The 16,850-nt window shown below is 39.5% G+C and overlaps 1 protein-coding gene across 5 annotated transcripts in view; it reads right to left on the reverse strand.

Annotated features, from left to right (window-relative positions):
* The window catches only part of pard3aa (par-3 family cell polarity regulator alpha, a), an 858,224-nt gene that overhangs the window by 11,603 nt on the left and 829,771 nt on the right, over positions 1 to 16,850 (reverse strand). For all 5 annotated transcript variants that reach the window (XM_043690628.2, XM_043690626.2, XM_043690630.2 and 2 more), the window contains one exon: positions 3,495 to 3,612. In XM_043690628.2, coding sequence (XP_043546563.2) covers positions 3,495 to 3,612 — 118 coding nt within the window. The remainder of the gene's footprint in view (positions 1 to 3,494; positions 3,613 to 16,850) is intronic.

Here is a 16,850-nt window from a genome sequence, read left to right on the forward strand (position 1 = left end):
CTGACCAATCATATTGGAACCTTATAGATGCAAATTTCACTTTAGAGTGGAACATCTGAAACTTTGGAGTTGGCTCCCACATCAAACATCAGATAGACAACACATTGAATGAAGTTCCTCCACTCTGTTTCAAGATTGTGTCCTACCTTTCAGCTTCAGTATAGTTTTATTTAATACAACAATATAAATATTTCCATGAGCTGCTCTAATGTTTGGCCTTTTCTAAGCTTGACTGCAACTTTTGTTTAGTTAGTCCATTTGCGATGAATTATGTAAACTGTTGTGGCGTGGTATTCGCCAAGAGCTGAGCAGAGAACCTGCCAAACCTCCAAAGTGTTTTCTACATGGAAGAAAAAGAGCAGACTTCCTCGCTTTCTGCATTCAAAATGCTGATCCAAAGATAGAACAATGCTCCAACTTATTATGATTATGTTTAACTTAATGTCATACCTTGGTTAAAAAAAATCCGGGTGAGAAGAATTACCAAAACAATGGGAAAATGTCAATAGTGAGGATGATGAATGAAACAACCATGTAGCTTGGTTAACAAAAGAAAAACAAAAAAAAACTTTTTCCATACAACAATTTGATGACCTTTGATGAGACATGCAGTAACATTAAAAACCCATAGATTGTTCAAGCTCTGATTCATGACTCAGCTCAGAACCATTGTTTTTAATAAGAAACAAACAATTCTACTTAAATAAAAAATATATGTGTTCCCATTATGTTCAGGTTTGATCATAAGCTATAATTCCACACTGATTTAAACTCATGTACTTAACCCTGCAATTTAGGAAATCATTCTATTCTTTAAACTAATTGTGCCCCTTAGGAATCCACTTTGTTCATTACAGGAAACTATAAACTGAGGTTAAAATAGTCTGTTTAAAACTGTTATGAAATTTAAATACACAACAGTTTGCTCTTTGACCTACAGTAGTTAAGTTCCAAGTCTTTCAGAGTCCAAGTTTTTCTCACAGTCCTAGTTCCCAAACCATATGTTCGTCCTTCTCTCCCTTCACCCCAGAAGATAAGGGACATTCTGCAGAACGGAAGCTTGCTAACAAAATAATGCTGCACAATGGAAAGTGGCATGCATTTCCACAGAGAGAAACAACTTTGTTTGGCAATGGAAACAGAAGTCCAGACTATAAAGTAAAACACAGATTTTTATCTTTAATGCAATTTAAATATATGTGGAATATTGACACTTTCATTATTAACAATTTTTTAAAAACTCTGATTCTGGTAATGTGGTTTGTTATAAAAATTGATTTATCAAATACAGGGAGAACTCGCCATTTGAGTGCAGAACTGGCTCAAAAGTAGAAGACAGAGGATGGTGGTGGAGGGTTGTTTTTCAGACTGGAGGCCTGTGACCAGTGAAGTGCCACAAGGATCGGTGCTGGGGCCTCTACTTTTTGTCATTTACATAAATGATGTGGATGTGAGCAGAAGAGGTACAGTTAGTAAGTTTGCAGATGACACCAAAATTGGAGGTGTAGTGGACAGCGAAGAGGGTTACCTCAGATTACAACAGGATCTGGACCAGATGGGCCAGTGGGCTGAGCAGTGGCAGATGGAGTTTAATTCAGATAAATGCGAGGAGCTGCATTTTGGGAAAGCAAATCTTAGCAGGACTTATCCACTTAATGGTAAGGTCCTGGGGAGTGTTGCTGAACAAAGAGACCGTGGAGTGCTCCTTGAAAGTGGAGTCGCAAGTAGATAGGATAGTGAAGGCGGCGTTTGGTATGCTTTCCTTTATTGGTCAGAGTATTGAGTACAGGAGTTGGGAGGTCATGTTGCGGCTGTACATGACACTGGTTAGGTCACTGTTGGAATATTGCGTGAAATTCTGGTCTCCTTCCTATCGGAAAGATGTTGTGAAACTTGAAAGGGTTCAGAAAAGATTTACAAGGATGTTGCCAAGGCTGGAGGATCTGAGCTACAGGGAGAGGCTGAACAGGCTGGGGCTGTTTTCCCTGGAGCGTCAGAGGCTGAGGGGTGACCTCATAGAGGTTTACAAAATTATGAGGGGCATGGATAGGATAAATAGACAAAGTCTTTTCCCTGGGGTCGGGGAGTCCAGAACTAGAGGGCATAGGTTTAGGGTGAGAGGAGAAAGATATAAAAGAGACCCAAGGGGCAATGTTTTCATGCAGAGGGTGGTAAGTGTACGGAATGGTGGAGGCTGGTACAATTGCAACATTTAAGAGGCATTTGGATGGGTATATGAATAGGAAGGGTTTGGAGGGATATGGGCCGGGTGCTGGCAGGTGGGACTAGATTTTTGGTTGGGATATCTGGTCCGCATGGACGGGCTGGATCCATGCTATTACTCTAAGACTCTAATTGATCTAGTATGAGAACAAAATGAACATTATACTCAACATCACAGAACAGTGAAGTTTTGAATGCCAAGTTTACTACTACTATACAGTTTCTAGTAACATTTTCAAAATAATGTCACAGCTCCCACTGATCCTAACTTAGAGAATATGTAAAAGTGTACAATTTGGCACATTTCCCCAGCAACATGCTTATTGGGATTTCACAGCGAACATAGCTTGCCATAGAAGCAATGCATGTTCTATATAACATTATCTGTTCGTTATCTCCGAACAAAATGAATGAGCACATTTAACACATGGTACTGTAAAACTGAGGCAATCAGTTGATATGCAAGCGTGGATCCATGCATTTGCATCTATGCGGCTGTTTCATATCATAAATTTATTCTTACAATTTTCCCTGTCTGCAGACATCACCAACTCACTGCCTAAAGCTGCAGAGCCCATCAGAAGCAATGACTCTTGGCAGGAGGCAGCAGGAAAAGTATAGTAAGTAGCAAGAATACAGTGATTATTTTTTAATTATCATGCCAACATAAATGTATTATCATGAAAAGGTGACAGTATGCTCAAATAAATGCACCCTTAGCTATAAACAAGCATGGTTTTATATTTTATATTCAAGGTTTTGAACAAGCAGTCATGAGAATCAATCCCATTACAAAGTCCCAGACTAAATAAAAGCTTGACTTGTTTTAAGTTGCATTGAAGGTGTTAACTTCAAGTACTTTCAGACATGTCTGCAACAGCATAGTTCACTTTTAACTGGACCCCACCTAAAACTTGATTTGAAAAACATACATCACAAATACAATGCAAAACACCCAGTCTGGAGTGGATCTCATTTTGTTTTAAGAACAAAGGTTGTCCCTGAAGAAGAATGGGATAGTCTAGTAAATCAGTATAGCATCATGTTCTCCACGCAGACTTTGTCCACTCAAGCAATGGTGAGTTAATATTGCATGCGATCAAATTATCAATGATGCGCCACAGATGCAGATAAGGGGTTAGCAGTGAACAGGTCAAAAGGTATACGACTCTTCACTGCATACGGGCCCATTAGGATCAGTGTTTGCAGATGCTGCCATTTAGTTAAAGTTCTTTGCCCTCCGTCCCCATCTGGACAGTCTAAACACTCACCCAAGGCTGTTCAAAACTGTATGTACGCCGCCGATCCTCAAGCTCCTCTTGTTTTGCTTGCTGGAACTCATTTCTTAGCTTTTGTATCCGATCGTGGTTACTGGGAGCGAGTCTGTTACTAGGACAGAAAAGGAAAGGAAAAGAAACTGAAATACGTGAAACAACACAGTGCATTAAGCAGAGCTAATACAATTCACCTCAAGGTTGACAAAACTGGTAGCACAGATTTCACTTTTAATTTACTGGTGTGTAAATCAAGCGAAGTGATGAGAGAACCAGCTGGCAAGAGGCTGCTGTTAACATTTGCTTCTTCCCAGCTATCAAATTCACAGATTCATGCTGGGGGAATCACCAACACTGGAAGGTAAATCAGCCACTCAGACATATTTGCATCTGCACAATTCAATATCTTTTTATTGCAAAATGAAGTAACCTCATCACCAGTGGGTTCTAACTGGAAAGAATAATTCTCCACAGGAAAGAAATGTGTCCAATTTTAATTTGCACTGGAAAACATGTTGTCCTCTGCTTCACCTGTTTCTCAGTTCCGCATTGAAAGGACCTTTGTAAACAGGGTCCCATGGAAATCAATACTGCAGATTAGTTCATCAATTTTAACAGAGGCATCAATCACTTTGGATTTTAGAGCTAATTACCTAATCAATGAAACAAAATCCATATGTGAAGAGAGACTAATCAAAATATCCAAAGTCTAAGTGAATATAATGTTCTTAAATCCTAAAGATTAAGGACTGTATACCGAATAATTACAACCCTAAATATGGCATAAAATAGATTCGAAGCATTTTGAATAATTGACATTGTGACAACATTTATTTCAATTATATTGATTTTTTTGTAACGATTCATCATATGCTAATCAGCCATGATCTAACTGAAAAGTTTGAGGTTCTGAATGACTACTCGTCTTCTAATAGTTAAAGCAAAGTTAAATCAGTGTCTCCATTTATACATTTCCCACGGACCTTTTCTTTAGATTAGATTAGATTAGATTGGATTCCCTACAGTATAGTGACTGGATGTGTCTGGTTATACTAATATCATGCAAAATCCTTCAATATAAAGATAGAGTTGGATAGTCAGACTGCATTGGGATGACCTTAACAGATGTGCACTTTCTGCGAACTATTTCAGAATCAGAGAACTGTTCCAATGCAGGAACACACCTCATTCACACTTGTTCTTTGCTTAGTACCAATCTTCTGCTTTTCCTCCATAATTTTGGTTCTACCTAACTAATCATCTAAGGCCCTGTTCAAAGCCTCAACATGAACCCGCACCCTCCACATTTCCAGTTAGCATGTTCTCAGACTCTCATTACTCAATGTGTGCAAAAGTTCTTTTTATTCTCACATCACGCTTGCTTATAAAATATTTTAAATATTTGCCCTCTGGTTCACAATTATTTTTATAACCAGGAAATTTATTCCATATCCACTCTGTGCAGATCTCTCACTATTATGAAAAATTCCATCAAATCTCCCCTCAGCCTTTTTTTCTCCAAATAAAACAGTTACACTTCTCCGATCTATCTCGATAACTGAAGTTTCTGAACCTTAAAACCAGTCTAGTAAACCTCTTCTGCACTCTCTCTAATGCATTCACCTTCATCCTGCATTGTGGCACACAGAACTGCACACAATACTCTAGCTATATCCTAACCAATGTTTTTATACAGTTCTGACCAAACCTTGTATGCTATGCACCATTAATGAAACGTAGAATACTGTCTGATTTATTAAATGCTCTACCTTCTTGACTCTTTTAATGATGTCAATCTGGATAAATGTGAGGTGATGTACTTGGTCAGGACAATTAAGGTGAGGGAATATATGATGAGCAGTAGGACTTTGGGAATCACGGAGTATCAGAGGGACCTTGGTGTATATATTCATCGATCCCTTAAATTAGTGGGTCAGATTGGTAAACTGGTTAAGGCGGCATATGGAATTGTTGCCTCTATCTGCTGAGGCATGGAGTTTCAGAATGGGGAGGTTATTTTGGAACTGTATCAAACATTGGTTAGGCCACAGCAAAAGTAATGTGTGCAAGTTCTGGAATTATAGGAGGGATGTGATTGCACTAGAGAGGGTGCACAGGATGCTGCCTGGGCTGGAGAGTTTTAGTTATGAAGGGAGATTTAATAGACTCCTTGAAGCAGAGGAGAGTCAGCGGGAAGATGAGTGAGATGTATAAAACTGTGAGGGGCATGTACGGGAAGAAACTTTCCTTTGATGAAGGGATCAATGAATAGATGGCATTGCTTTAATGTAAGGACAGGAGGTTCAGAGGGGATGAGAGGTAAGTCTCTGCATGCCCTTTGTACCAAGATGTATCACTGCACATTTCTTTGCATTGAACTTCATCTGTCATCTATCACCCCCACTCCAACTTGTCAATGTCCTTCTGAAGTTCCACACTGTCATGACAACATAAGAAATAGGAGCAGCTGAAGGACAATCGGTCTCTCAAGTATTCAACAGCTAATTTGCCCCATGCTTCAACTCCTTTTTGGTGCCAGCTCTTCATATTCTTCAACTAGCTGATATTTCAAAAATATATCCATTTCTTCTTTAAACACTTTCAGCAATCAAGCCACCACAACTCTATGAGGTTGACAATTTTTTTTCCTTAGAATTCTACACAGTCACTACAGGATCTGATTAAAACATTTCAGAATATCACCCAGTTTACCTCTGAGAAACTGTCTACATGGCTCTGAGAATGACAGTAAGACATACAAATAGACAGATCAATTCTCACTATTCAGCAGGTGTTGAGTGTTTGGAATGGATTGTTCTAGGAAGCTGTGCAAAATCAGAAACTTTGAAGAAGAGTTGAACAGGCACTTGGAAGGAAAATACATTTAGAGATATGAGTACTGATTTGTCTACTCCAAGGTTGCCTGAAACAGACCGCTGTAGTCATATATTTACTTAGAATTACAAAGTAAGTTAGGAAGGAAAGTAAAAGAAAAATACTATCAATTCTGGAAATCTGAAACAGAAACAGAAAACAATGGAGAAAACTCAGTAGGATTGGCAGCATCTTGGAAAAATGAGTAGAGTTGACATTTGGAGTCTGATAAGTCTCTTCATTCGAGCTAAGAGTTAAGAAGAACTATGAGAACGTTTTGAAGTGGTGTTATATTGGAATCCAAAGGTCAACTCTGTTTCGCTCCACACATGCTGCCAGACTTGGTGAGTTTCTGCTTTTAAGTTAAAAAATCCTGGTGAAGAAAAGGTCATATTTTCTTCAAAAATAAAATCAGTAGTTAATTTAAAAAGAGAAATAGTTAGAAGGTACAGAAAGGAAGCATGGTACAGTATTAAGCTCAGATCCCTTAATATCGAGGAACACTGGAAGCAATGAGTTGATAGGCTTTCAAGTACTAACTGTAAAGAACTATGGACACAAACAGAGCTTACTAACAAAATATTTCTAAGGGCCTGTCTCTATAGCAGTAACATTCTAAAAGATGTCTTCTCCTTCACCATTACATTGATCTCAGAAGATTTCACTATGTTATATCTGACCAGATCATGGCAAAATATAAGTCTGCAAAAGACCAATTATGAAGACCTTTAAGAAAGTACTAAGTGAAATCCATTCTCTAATAAAGATCATATAATCCTACAGTTTGTAAGGAGCTCATTTGACCCATTGTGTCTGCACTGGCTCCCAAAAGAACCACCCAGCTCGTCCTTTTCTTCAGCCCTATTTCTGTGGCCCTCTAAATTTATCAGTTTCAAATATTTATCCTGTCCTTTTTTGGCACATCCTACGCAATCAGCCTCCATCACTCTCCCAGACAGCACATTCCAATTCCTGACAACTTTCTGGGTAAAGAAGTTTCTCCTCATCTCATTCCTAGCTCTTTTGATGACAATCTTGAAATTGTGACCCCCTAGTTACTAACATACCAACTTTGGACACAGAATATCCTTCTTTACTCTGTCAAAATTGTTCATAATTTTGAATACCTCAATAAGGTCACCTCTCAATCTTCTCTGCTCCAAGGAGAATAAGCCCAATCTCTCTAATCTTTCCTTGATTCTAAAGTACATCATTCCTGGTATCAGTCTAGTAAATCTCTCTTGAACTCTCTCCAGGGCTTTAACATCCTTCCTGAATTAAGGTGCCCACAATTGAAAACAATACTCCAAATGGGGGCTGACCAATGATTTGCTGTAGCATCATTTCCTTGTTTTTAATAGAAACCAATACAGAATTTTAGAATTTCTGTTTAAAATTTTACTGGTGTAAATCATTAAAATATACAAGAACTTTGTACTCCAGGTGAGAAAATTGCACTTGAAAAAAATTCAGTAGATTATCTGCAATTTTTATATTAATAAACTAAAAGGTGTGAGAAAGCCGCCCATTCCAAATTTCAAAGTGATGTGTCTAGAATAATTTAAGATGGATCATGTAGCAGCTAAATATCGTTGCTACACCCTTGAGCCCCTTAGAACTTGCAATCATAGGATACAATTTTCACTGAATATTATGCATTTAGATAAATCAATTACTTTGGAAAATTACAGATACTTGTGTTATATATCTATTTGTTATGAATAGCAGACGTAGCTTGGTAAAGAATGTTTCTTACATGATGTGGAACTAGTTTTTGAAGTGCTCCTGCTGTCAGCCTCCCACACAGTTTTGTAGGACATCATTTCTCAATCTTTTCTTTCAGATAGCGAGTGCTGATTTAAAAATGTGGCTGTTCTCCAGCTCAGATGGGTGGACTGGTTATCATTGCAGACACGCTTTATGTTCTGAATAAATAAATCCAGAATCTACAAAAGGTCTAGAGAAGTCATTGGGATTCAATGCTATTTTGAAGTGAAATGAATGGCAACTGGAGCCCAACAGAATTATAGGCAAAAAGACAAATCAGAAATCAGAGAATAATTGGAAGATCGCCTGAGTTGGGGCACATGTTCAACAATGTAATACATCTTTAGCACTGCAATGAAAGGCTAGCCTGGATTAACGTGTCAAGTTCTGGACTGAGGCTTTAACTTAACCTCTCTAATCACACTTTCCTGCTCCTCACCCTTTCCTTGATTTTGCTGGAAATTTAAATCCCACACTAATCCCATGATTGAAGCAGAGTCAATATTTCTTGCAGTAAAACATTTAACCTCCTAATGCTATTCATGTGCAAAAAATGTGTTCCACACTCCTTTTTATCTTACTATTAATCCAGATATAAATCTCAAATAAAGGCAGACCAATCTTTCATGGGATGGAGCCATTGCTGACTAGGTTGGTATCTATTGTCCATCTCTAATTGTTTTTCAGTAGATAGCAGTGAACATCTTCTTGAACCAACATAGTCCTTTGAGTGTAGGGACACCCACAGAACTGCGAAGAAGAGAATTCCAGGACCTTGACTGAGCAATTGTGAAGGATTGGTAATAAGTTCCAAATGTTTTGGAAGGATTTACAGGGTGGTGATTCCCATCCATCTGCTGCCTTTGTCCATTGAGTTGCAAGAAGTCATGGGTTTGATAGTTGCTAAACAAGAAACTTTGGTGAGTAAGTGCAGCACATCTTGCAGATGGCACACACTTCTGCTAATATTGAAGATCATGGAGGGATGCCTATCAAATGGATTGCTTGTCCTGGATGGCACCAACATCTTGAGTGTTGTTGGAGCTGCAGCCAACTAGGAAAGTTGAGTGTATTCCATCATACTCTCGACTTGTACCCTGTAGATAGGGGAAAGTGAGGACAGCAGATGTTGGAGCTCAGATTCGAGAGTGTAGTGCTGGAAAAGCACTGGTCAGGAAGCATCTGAGGAGCAGGAGAAGCGATGTTTTCGGCATAAGCCCTTCATCAGGAATTAAAGGCTTCCTGATGAAGGGCTTATGCCCGAAACGTCGATTCTCCTGCTCCTCGGATGCTGCCTGACCTGCTGTGCTTTTCCAGCAATACACTCTCGACCCTATAGATAGTGGGCAGGCATTGGGGAGAGAAGTAGTGAGTTACTCACTGCAGAACTCCTAGCTTCTGATCTGCTCTTGTCGCCAAGTTTAAAATGGCTGGTCCAGTTCAGTTTCTGGTAACCCCTAAGATGCTGGTAGTGAGGGATTCAGGGATGACAATTCCATGAACTCATGGGAACAATGATTTGAGATGGTCATTGATTGGCACATGTGTTGCAAATGTTGTCTGGCACTTATCAGCTCCGACTCTTGTCGGAAATGAACAGGACTGCTTCCATATCTGGACGATAGTAAACGTTCTGAAAAACGATGCAATCATTAGCAAACATCCCAACTTTTGTCCTTTTAATGTAAGGAAGGCCATTAATGAAGAATTAAAGATGGTTATGCCTAGGACACAATCCTAAGTAAATCCTACAGTGATGTCCTTGAACTGAGATTATTGACCTCTAAGAAGCACAACCATCTTCACTTGCACCAGGCATGACTCCAACAAGCAGAGAGTTTTCCTCATGACTCCCCCTGACCTTAGGTTTGCTTGGACTACTTGATGCACTGCTTCAATCAAGACTGTAAGGAAGCTAAGGCAGAGTGTACTTTTGATGACCAATTGCATCATTTGGTTGATGTCGAGAGTTGACTGTTAGGGAGGTAATTGATTGGAAAGGATTTGACCTGGGATTATACACAGGTCACACTTGGGCAATTTTCCACTTGGTGAGTAGAAGCCAATGTTGTAACTGTAGAACAGCTTGGCTAGGTGAATTGCTAATCATGATGGACAATATAAGTGCTACAATGTTGACAGGGTCTATGATCTTTGCAGTATCCAATGCTTTCAGCTGTTTCTCAGAATGAATCAGATTGGTTAAGATTAGCATCTGTGATGCTGGGAATGCTTGGATGGATCATCTATTCAGCACTTGTGTGCTGGACTCCCCTATTATTGAGGATGGCATTTGCAGTGACTCCTCCTCATGTTGCTTATTTAATTGTCCACCACCATTGGCAACTGGATGTGACAGGATTGTGCAGTTTATGGGATTGCTTAACCCTGTCGATTGCATGTCACTTCTGCTGCTTTCCTTGAAAGTGGTCACGTGTTGAAATCTTCATCAGATTAACATATTTTAATGCCAGTTGAGAATAGTGGCACCAACAGCATTAGAATAACTTTCAAATTTTGTTGACATCAATTTTCAGAATTTATCATACAGGAATTCCAGATAAAGTTGACAAACCCTGGAAAAACTTCTTTCCCTCCACAAATGAGGTGCATTCGTGTGTAGTAATGAGAAGTGGAACCAATTCCTTGCTTAACAAAAATCTATCTAGCTCTGACTTAAAAATGTTCAAGGACTCTCGCTTACACCAACTTTTCAGGAAGAGAGTTCCAAAGACGCAGGACCGTCAGAGAAAAAAAGCCCACCTCATTTCCAGTTTAAATGGGGGGCTTTTAATTTTGACCATTAATTCTGGATTCTCCAATAAAAGAACCTCTCCACATCTACTGTGTCAAAAGCCCTCTGCATCTTATACATTTCAGTCAAGTCATATCTCACTCTTATAAACTCCAGCAGAAACAAGCTTAGCTTGTCCAGACTTCCCTGAGAAGACAATGAACTCAGTGTACATGCTCGCCTTGTAAATCTTATGAATTCCTTCCAATACATTTCCTTAAATGATGTGACCAATGCACTACTCCAGATGTTGTCTCACAAATGCCTTGCATAGGTGAAGCATAACTTCTTTACTTTTTTAATTCAGTTCCCTCATGACAATTTTTAAAATATCCTTACACGTGATGCAAGATCACTGGCAAAGCAGCATTGGTTGTCCATCCCTGCATGTGGAAACACGTGTAGGTCAAACTGGGTAGGGATGCACATGTTGTTCCCTACAACACAAATGAACTGGATGTGTTTTTGCAACAATTGGCAATGATTAGAGGATCACCTTTAGACTAGCTTTAAATGATAACATGCAATTAAGTTTCCTAATTACTTGCTGGTTTACAATTTATGAACAAGATACAGCCACATTTCCCTATTTCAGAGCTCTGTAATCTCTCACTGTTTGGATAACACACTTCTCCTTTATTCTTCTTGCCAAAGTGGACAACTCACATTTCTCTTCATTTGCCAGACCTTTGCCTACTCTCAAGTCAAACTATTTTTCAGTCTCCATATGTCCTCTTAACAACTTACCTCCCTACCTATTTTTGTGCCATCAGCAATTTGGCAAAAATACTGCCCATTCATCCAACTCATTTATATAAACTGCAAACAGTCAAGGTCCCAGTACTAACTCTTGCACTCAGTACAGCTTGCCAACCTGAAAAAGACCCATGGATGTCCATTTTTTGCTTCCTGTTTGCCAGCCAATCTTCTATTCATGCTGACATGCTACCTCCAATACCATGACCTTTTATTTTCCACAGAAACATTTGATGTGGCACTTTATCAAATTTCTTCTTCATCCTTTGCAATATTTATTCAGATAGGACAGGCATGACTTTATTTGAAGAACATAAAACTGCTGTACAACCTAGGGAGATAGTGAGGAAAGGGATCAATCTGAGACTGCTACAGTTGAGAACAGAAGTGAGTCAAACAGTCAGGGCAGGCAGGGACAAGGTAGGACTAATAAATTAAACTGAATTTATTTCAATGCAAGGGGACTAACAGGGAAGGCAGATGAACTCAGGGCATGGTTAGGAACATGGGACTAGGATATCATAGCAATTACAGAAACATGGCTCAGGGATGTGCAGGACTGGCAACTTAATGTTCCAGGATACAAATACTACAGGAAGGATAGAAAGGGAGGCAAGAGAGGAGGGGGAAGTGGCATTTTTGATAAGGGATAGCATTACAGCTGTGCTGAGGGAGGATATTCCCAGAAATACATCCAGGGAAATTATTTGGATGGAACTGAGAAATAAGAAAGGGATGATCACCTTATTGGGATTGTATTATAGACCTCCCTATAGTCAGAGGGAAATTGAGAAACAAACTTGCAAGGAGATCTCAGCTATCTGCAAGAATAATAGGGTAGTTATGGTAGGGGATTTTAACATCGACTGGGACTGCTATAGTGTTAAAGGTTTAGATGGAGAGGAATCTCTTAAGTGCATACAAGGCAATTTTCTGATTCAGTATGTGGATGTACCTACTAGAGAAGGTGCAAAACTTGACCTACTCTTGGGAAATAAGGCAGGGCAAGTGACTGAGGTGTCAGTGGGGGAGCACTTTGGGGCCAGCGACCATAATTCTATTTGTTTTAAAATAGTGATGAAAAAGGATAGACCAGATCTAAATGTTGAAATTCTAAATTGGAGAAAGGCCAATTTTGATGGTATTAGGCAAGAACTTTTGAAAGCTGATTGGAGGCAGATGTTTGCAGGTAAAGGGACAGCTGGAAAATGGGAAGCCTTCAGAAATGAGATAACAAGAATCCAGAGAAAGTATATTCCTGTCAGGATGAAAGGGAAGGCTGGTAGGTATAGGGAATGCTGGATGACTAAAGAAATTTAAGGTTTGGTTAAGAAAAAGGAGGAAACAGACAGGATAGATCGAGTGAATCCTTAGAAGAGTATAAAGGAAGTAGGAGTATACTTAAGAGGGAAATCAGGAGGGCAAAAAGGGGACATGAGATAGCTTCGGCAAATAGAATTAAGGAGAATCCGAAGGGTTTTTACAAATATATTTAAGGACAAAAGTGTAACTAGGGAGAGAATAGGGTCCCTCAAAGATCAGCAAGGTGGCCTTTGTGTGGAGCCACAGAAAATGGGGGAGATACTAAATGAATATTTTGCATCAGTATTTACCGTGGAAAAGGATATGGAAGATATAGACTTAAGGGAAATAGATGGTGACATTTTGCAAAATGTCCAGATTACAGAGGAGGAAGTGCTGGATGTCTTGAAACAGTTAAAGGTGGATAAATCCCCAGGACCTGATCAGGTGTACCCGAGAACTCTGTAGGAAGCTAGAGAAGTGATTGCTGGGCCTCTTGCTGAGATATTTGTATCATCGATAGTCACAGGTGAGGTGTTGGAAGACTGGAGGTTGGCAAATGTGGTGCCACTGTTTAAGAAGGGCGGTAAAGACAAGCCAGGGAACTACAGACCGGTGAGCCTGACCTCAGTGGTGGGCAAGTTGTGAGAGGGAATCCTGAGGGACAGGATGTACATGTATTTGGAAAGGCAAGGACTGATTCAGGATACTCAACATGGCTTTGTGCGTGGGAAATCATGTCTCACAAACTTGATTGAGTTTTTTGAAGAAGTAACAAAGAAGATTGATGAGGGCAGACCAGTAGATGTGATCTATATGGACTTCAGTAAGGCGTTCGACAAGGTTCCCCATGAGAGACTGATTAGCAAGGTTAGATCTCATGGAATACAGGGAGAACTAGCCATTGGATACACAACTGGCTCAAAGGTAGAAGACAGAAGGTGGTGGTGGAGGGTTGTTTTTCAGATTGGAGGCCTGTGACCAGTGGAGTGCCACAAGGATCGGTGCTGGGTCCTCTATGTTTTGTCATTTACATAAATGATTTGGATGCGAGCATAAGAGGTACAGTTAGTAAGTTTGGGGATGACACCAAAATTGGAGGTGTAGTGGACAGCGAAGAGGGTTACCTCAGATTACAACAGGATCTGGACCAGATGGGCCAATGGGCTGAGAAGTGGCAGATGGATTTTAATTCTGATAAATGCGAGGTGCTGCATTTTGTGAAAGCAAATCTCAGCGGGACTTATACACTTAATGGTAAGGTCCTAGGGAGTGTTGCTGAACAAAGAGACCTTGGAGTGCAGGTTCATAGCTCCTTGAAAGTGGAGTCGCAGGTAGATAGAATAGTGAAGAAGGCATTTGGTATGCTTTCCTTTATTCATTAGAGTATTGAGTACAGGAGTTGGGAGGTCATGTTGCAGCTGTAGAGGACATTATTTAGGCCACTGTTGGAATACTGCGTGCAATTCTGGTCTCCTTCCTATCGGAAAAGTGTCGTGCAACTTGAAAGGGTTCAGAAAAGGATTACAAGGATGTTGCCAGGGTTGGAAGATTTGAGCTATAGGAAGAGGCTGAACAGGCTGGGGCTGTTTTCCCCGGAGCATCTGAGGCTGAGGGGTGACCTTATAGAGGTTTACAAAATTATGAGGGGCATGGATAGGATAAATAGACAAGGTCTTTTCCCTCGGGTCAGGGAGTCCAGAACTAGAGGGCATAGGTTTAGGGTGAGAGGGGAAAGATATAAAAGTGACCTAAGGGGCAACTTTTTCACACACAGGGTGGTACGTGTATGGAATGAGCTGCCAGAGGAAGTGTTGGAGGCTGGTACTATTGCAACATTTAAGAGGCATTTGGATGGGTATATGAATAGGAAGGGTTTGGAGGGAAATGGGCCGGGTGCTGGCAGGTGGGACTAGATTGGGATGGGATATCTGGTCGGCATGGACAAGTTGGACCGAAGGGTCTGTTTCCATGCTGTACATCTCTATGACTCTATGAGTAAGAACAAGAAGAGACCGTTCAACCTGTTAGCCTTTCAGTACTGAAAAGTGTATTTGCACTTTCTAATGAGTGAAGGGTCTTTCTCTTAAAATTGCTGACTTACAAAACTGAGGCACATTAAAAAAAATTAATTTAGCAATAAGACAAGGTCATTTTGACTTTACTCTCATGATGGTTGGAGGACTGATATATATTTATGAAACTTTGGAAAAACCCATCACAGCTTGTCCAATAGGCAGCGCTTCATGTTGCGCAAATCTTGATCAAAACATATTCCACTTTGACGATCAAGAACTTTTTTCATCAAACAACAAACCCAATACACTAATAAGAAATGATAAGGATGCTTATCCTAACAGAATGCCTAAGGATGGAGTGAACATTAATCTTTCTACCTCTGGTTCAGGTTTAACATAGACTTCTTTATCTTGGCATTGTTATGCAAACACTAAAGGGTTAATTGCAAAGGCAACAAGGTAGTAAAGTCTTTATTCAAGGAAAATTAATTCGATGGATACCTACTGGAATGTGAGATTACACACCTCCCTAATGCTTACATACCTAGTTTCCAGCCTGTTTGCAATTGCCTCGCACTGTGTGCTCACAGGGCATTAAAATACATTTTAATGCTTCATAGGGAAACAATTCAAACAACCTTTTCTCTCTATTTCTCTCTCTGCCTCCTGCATTCCTTCAATGAGTTTGAACATTTTAAATAGCAATATCTTTCAAAATTCTGATCAGCTCTTGTTCACAATTGCTTTTGTGCTAAATTTAAAATAAAGCCGTTTGTGCACATCTGCCTACCCAATGATCGGCAGCAGATGCTACTTTTACCAGAACAATCAGCATTCCTATTTCCTAACCATTCATGGTAAACCAGTGACAATAGTCACAAAAACAATGAAATCACAGAAGGTAGAAACTTTAAGTCAAGTACAAACAGATACAATGATTTAATCCATTTATAAGCAATGCAAATTAATCCAATATTGGAAAACTGTAAATGCAGGGAATGTGAATTAAATATTTATCAAAGTCTAAAACATTTTTAGACCCATGCAGCATTAACCTACAGATCAAAGACGACAAATATAAAAGCTTTCCTAAAGTAATTTTTTAAAAGGACAATGCTGCAATTTAATTTTAAAAGCGCTTTTAGCATCTGACTAATGGTGCATCTTAGACTGCTCTTATCAGTGTTTACAAGACCTACTTTGACAGCAAGCAGTATATTGCAAACCTGCCCCCCATCATAAGCTTATTAATGTAATTAATGCAGATTAAATAGATTTTTGAATATTATAAAACATCTCCCTGCCACAATTTTGCAGGACCTTCTCTTGCTAAACTAATTTGATTAAATATTCCAGACACAAACAGTCTGAGATCCAAAATGACGTACTCAATGCAGTAAAATAGTTTAACATGTTCATTTACATCGAGAACAGTTTTGGACAGTAAGTGAAACATCTGATCATTCATTTGTTTGGAAGGCAATAATAAATTATTAATAAATTAAATAATAATAAACAGTAATCTACAGTTTTGAAAAAAATTATTTATGAAGGAAGAAAGTTGAACAGCAGATATTAATTACATGTGGAAGCATATTGTAATTCTTTGGACAGCCTGTTGGCTCAGTGGGTTGTTGTACTACCACGCTGCAGCGCACAGTGGCAATATTCAACTTTGCACATTAAATTGCTCACAAGGTGAGTTCCCGATCTCAATGAGCCTCTCCTGAGAGAAGCAAAGTGCTCTCCCTGACAGGAGAAAGGCAGCTACACATCGTGGATAAGTAATGAGCTGAAAGGGAGAAATTATCATCATCTCTTCAGTTATGTCAGGTTGGGGAA

The sequence above is a fragment of the Chiloscyllium plagiosum genome, unplaced genomic scaffold (genome assembly GCF_037043375.1).
Source record: "Chiloscyllium plagiosum isolate Xiang-an unplaced genomic scaffold, Cpla_swu_hap1 HiC_scaffold_5, whole genome shotgun sequence".
NCBI classification, from domain to species: Eukaryota; Metazoa; Chordata; class Chondrichthyes; order Orectolobiformes; family Hemiscylliidae; genus Chiloscyllium; species Chiloscyllium plagiosum.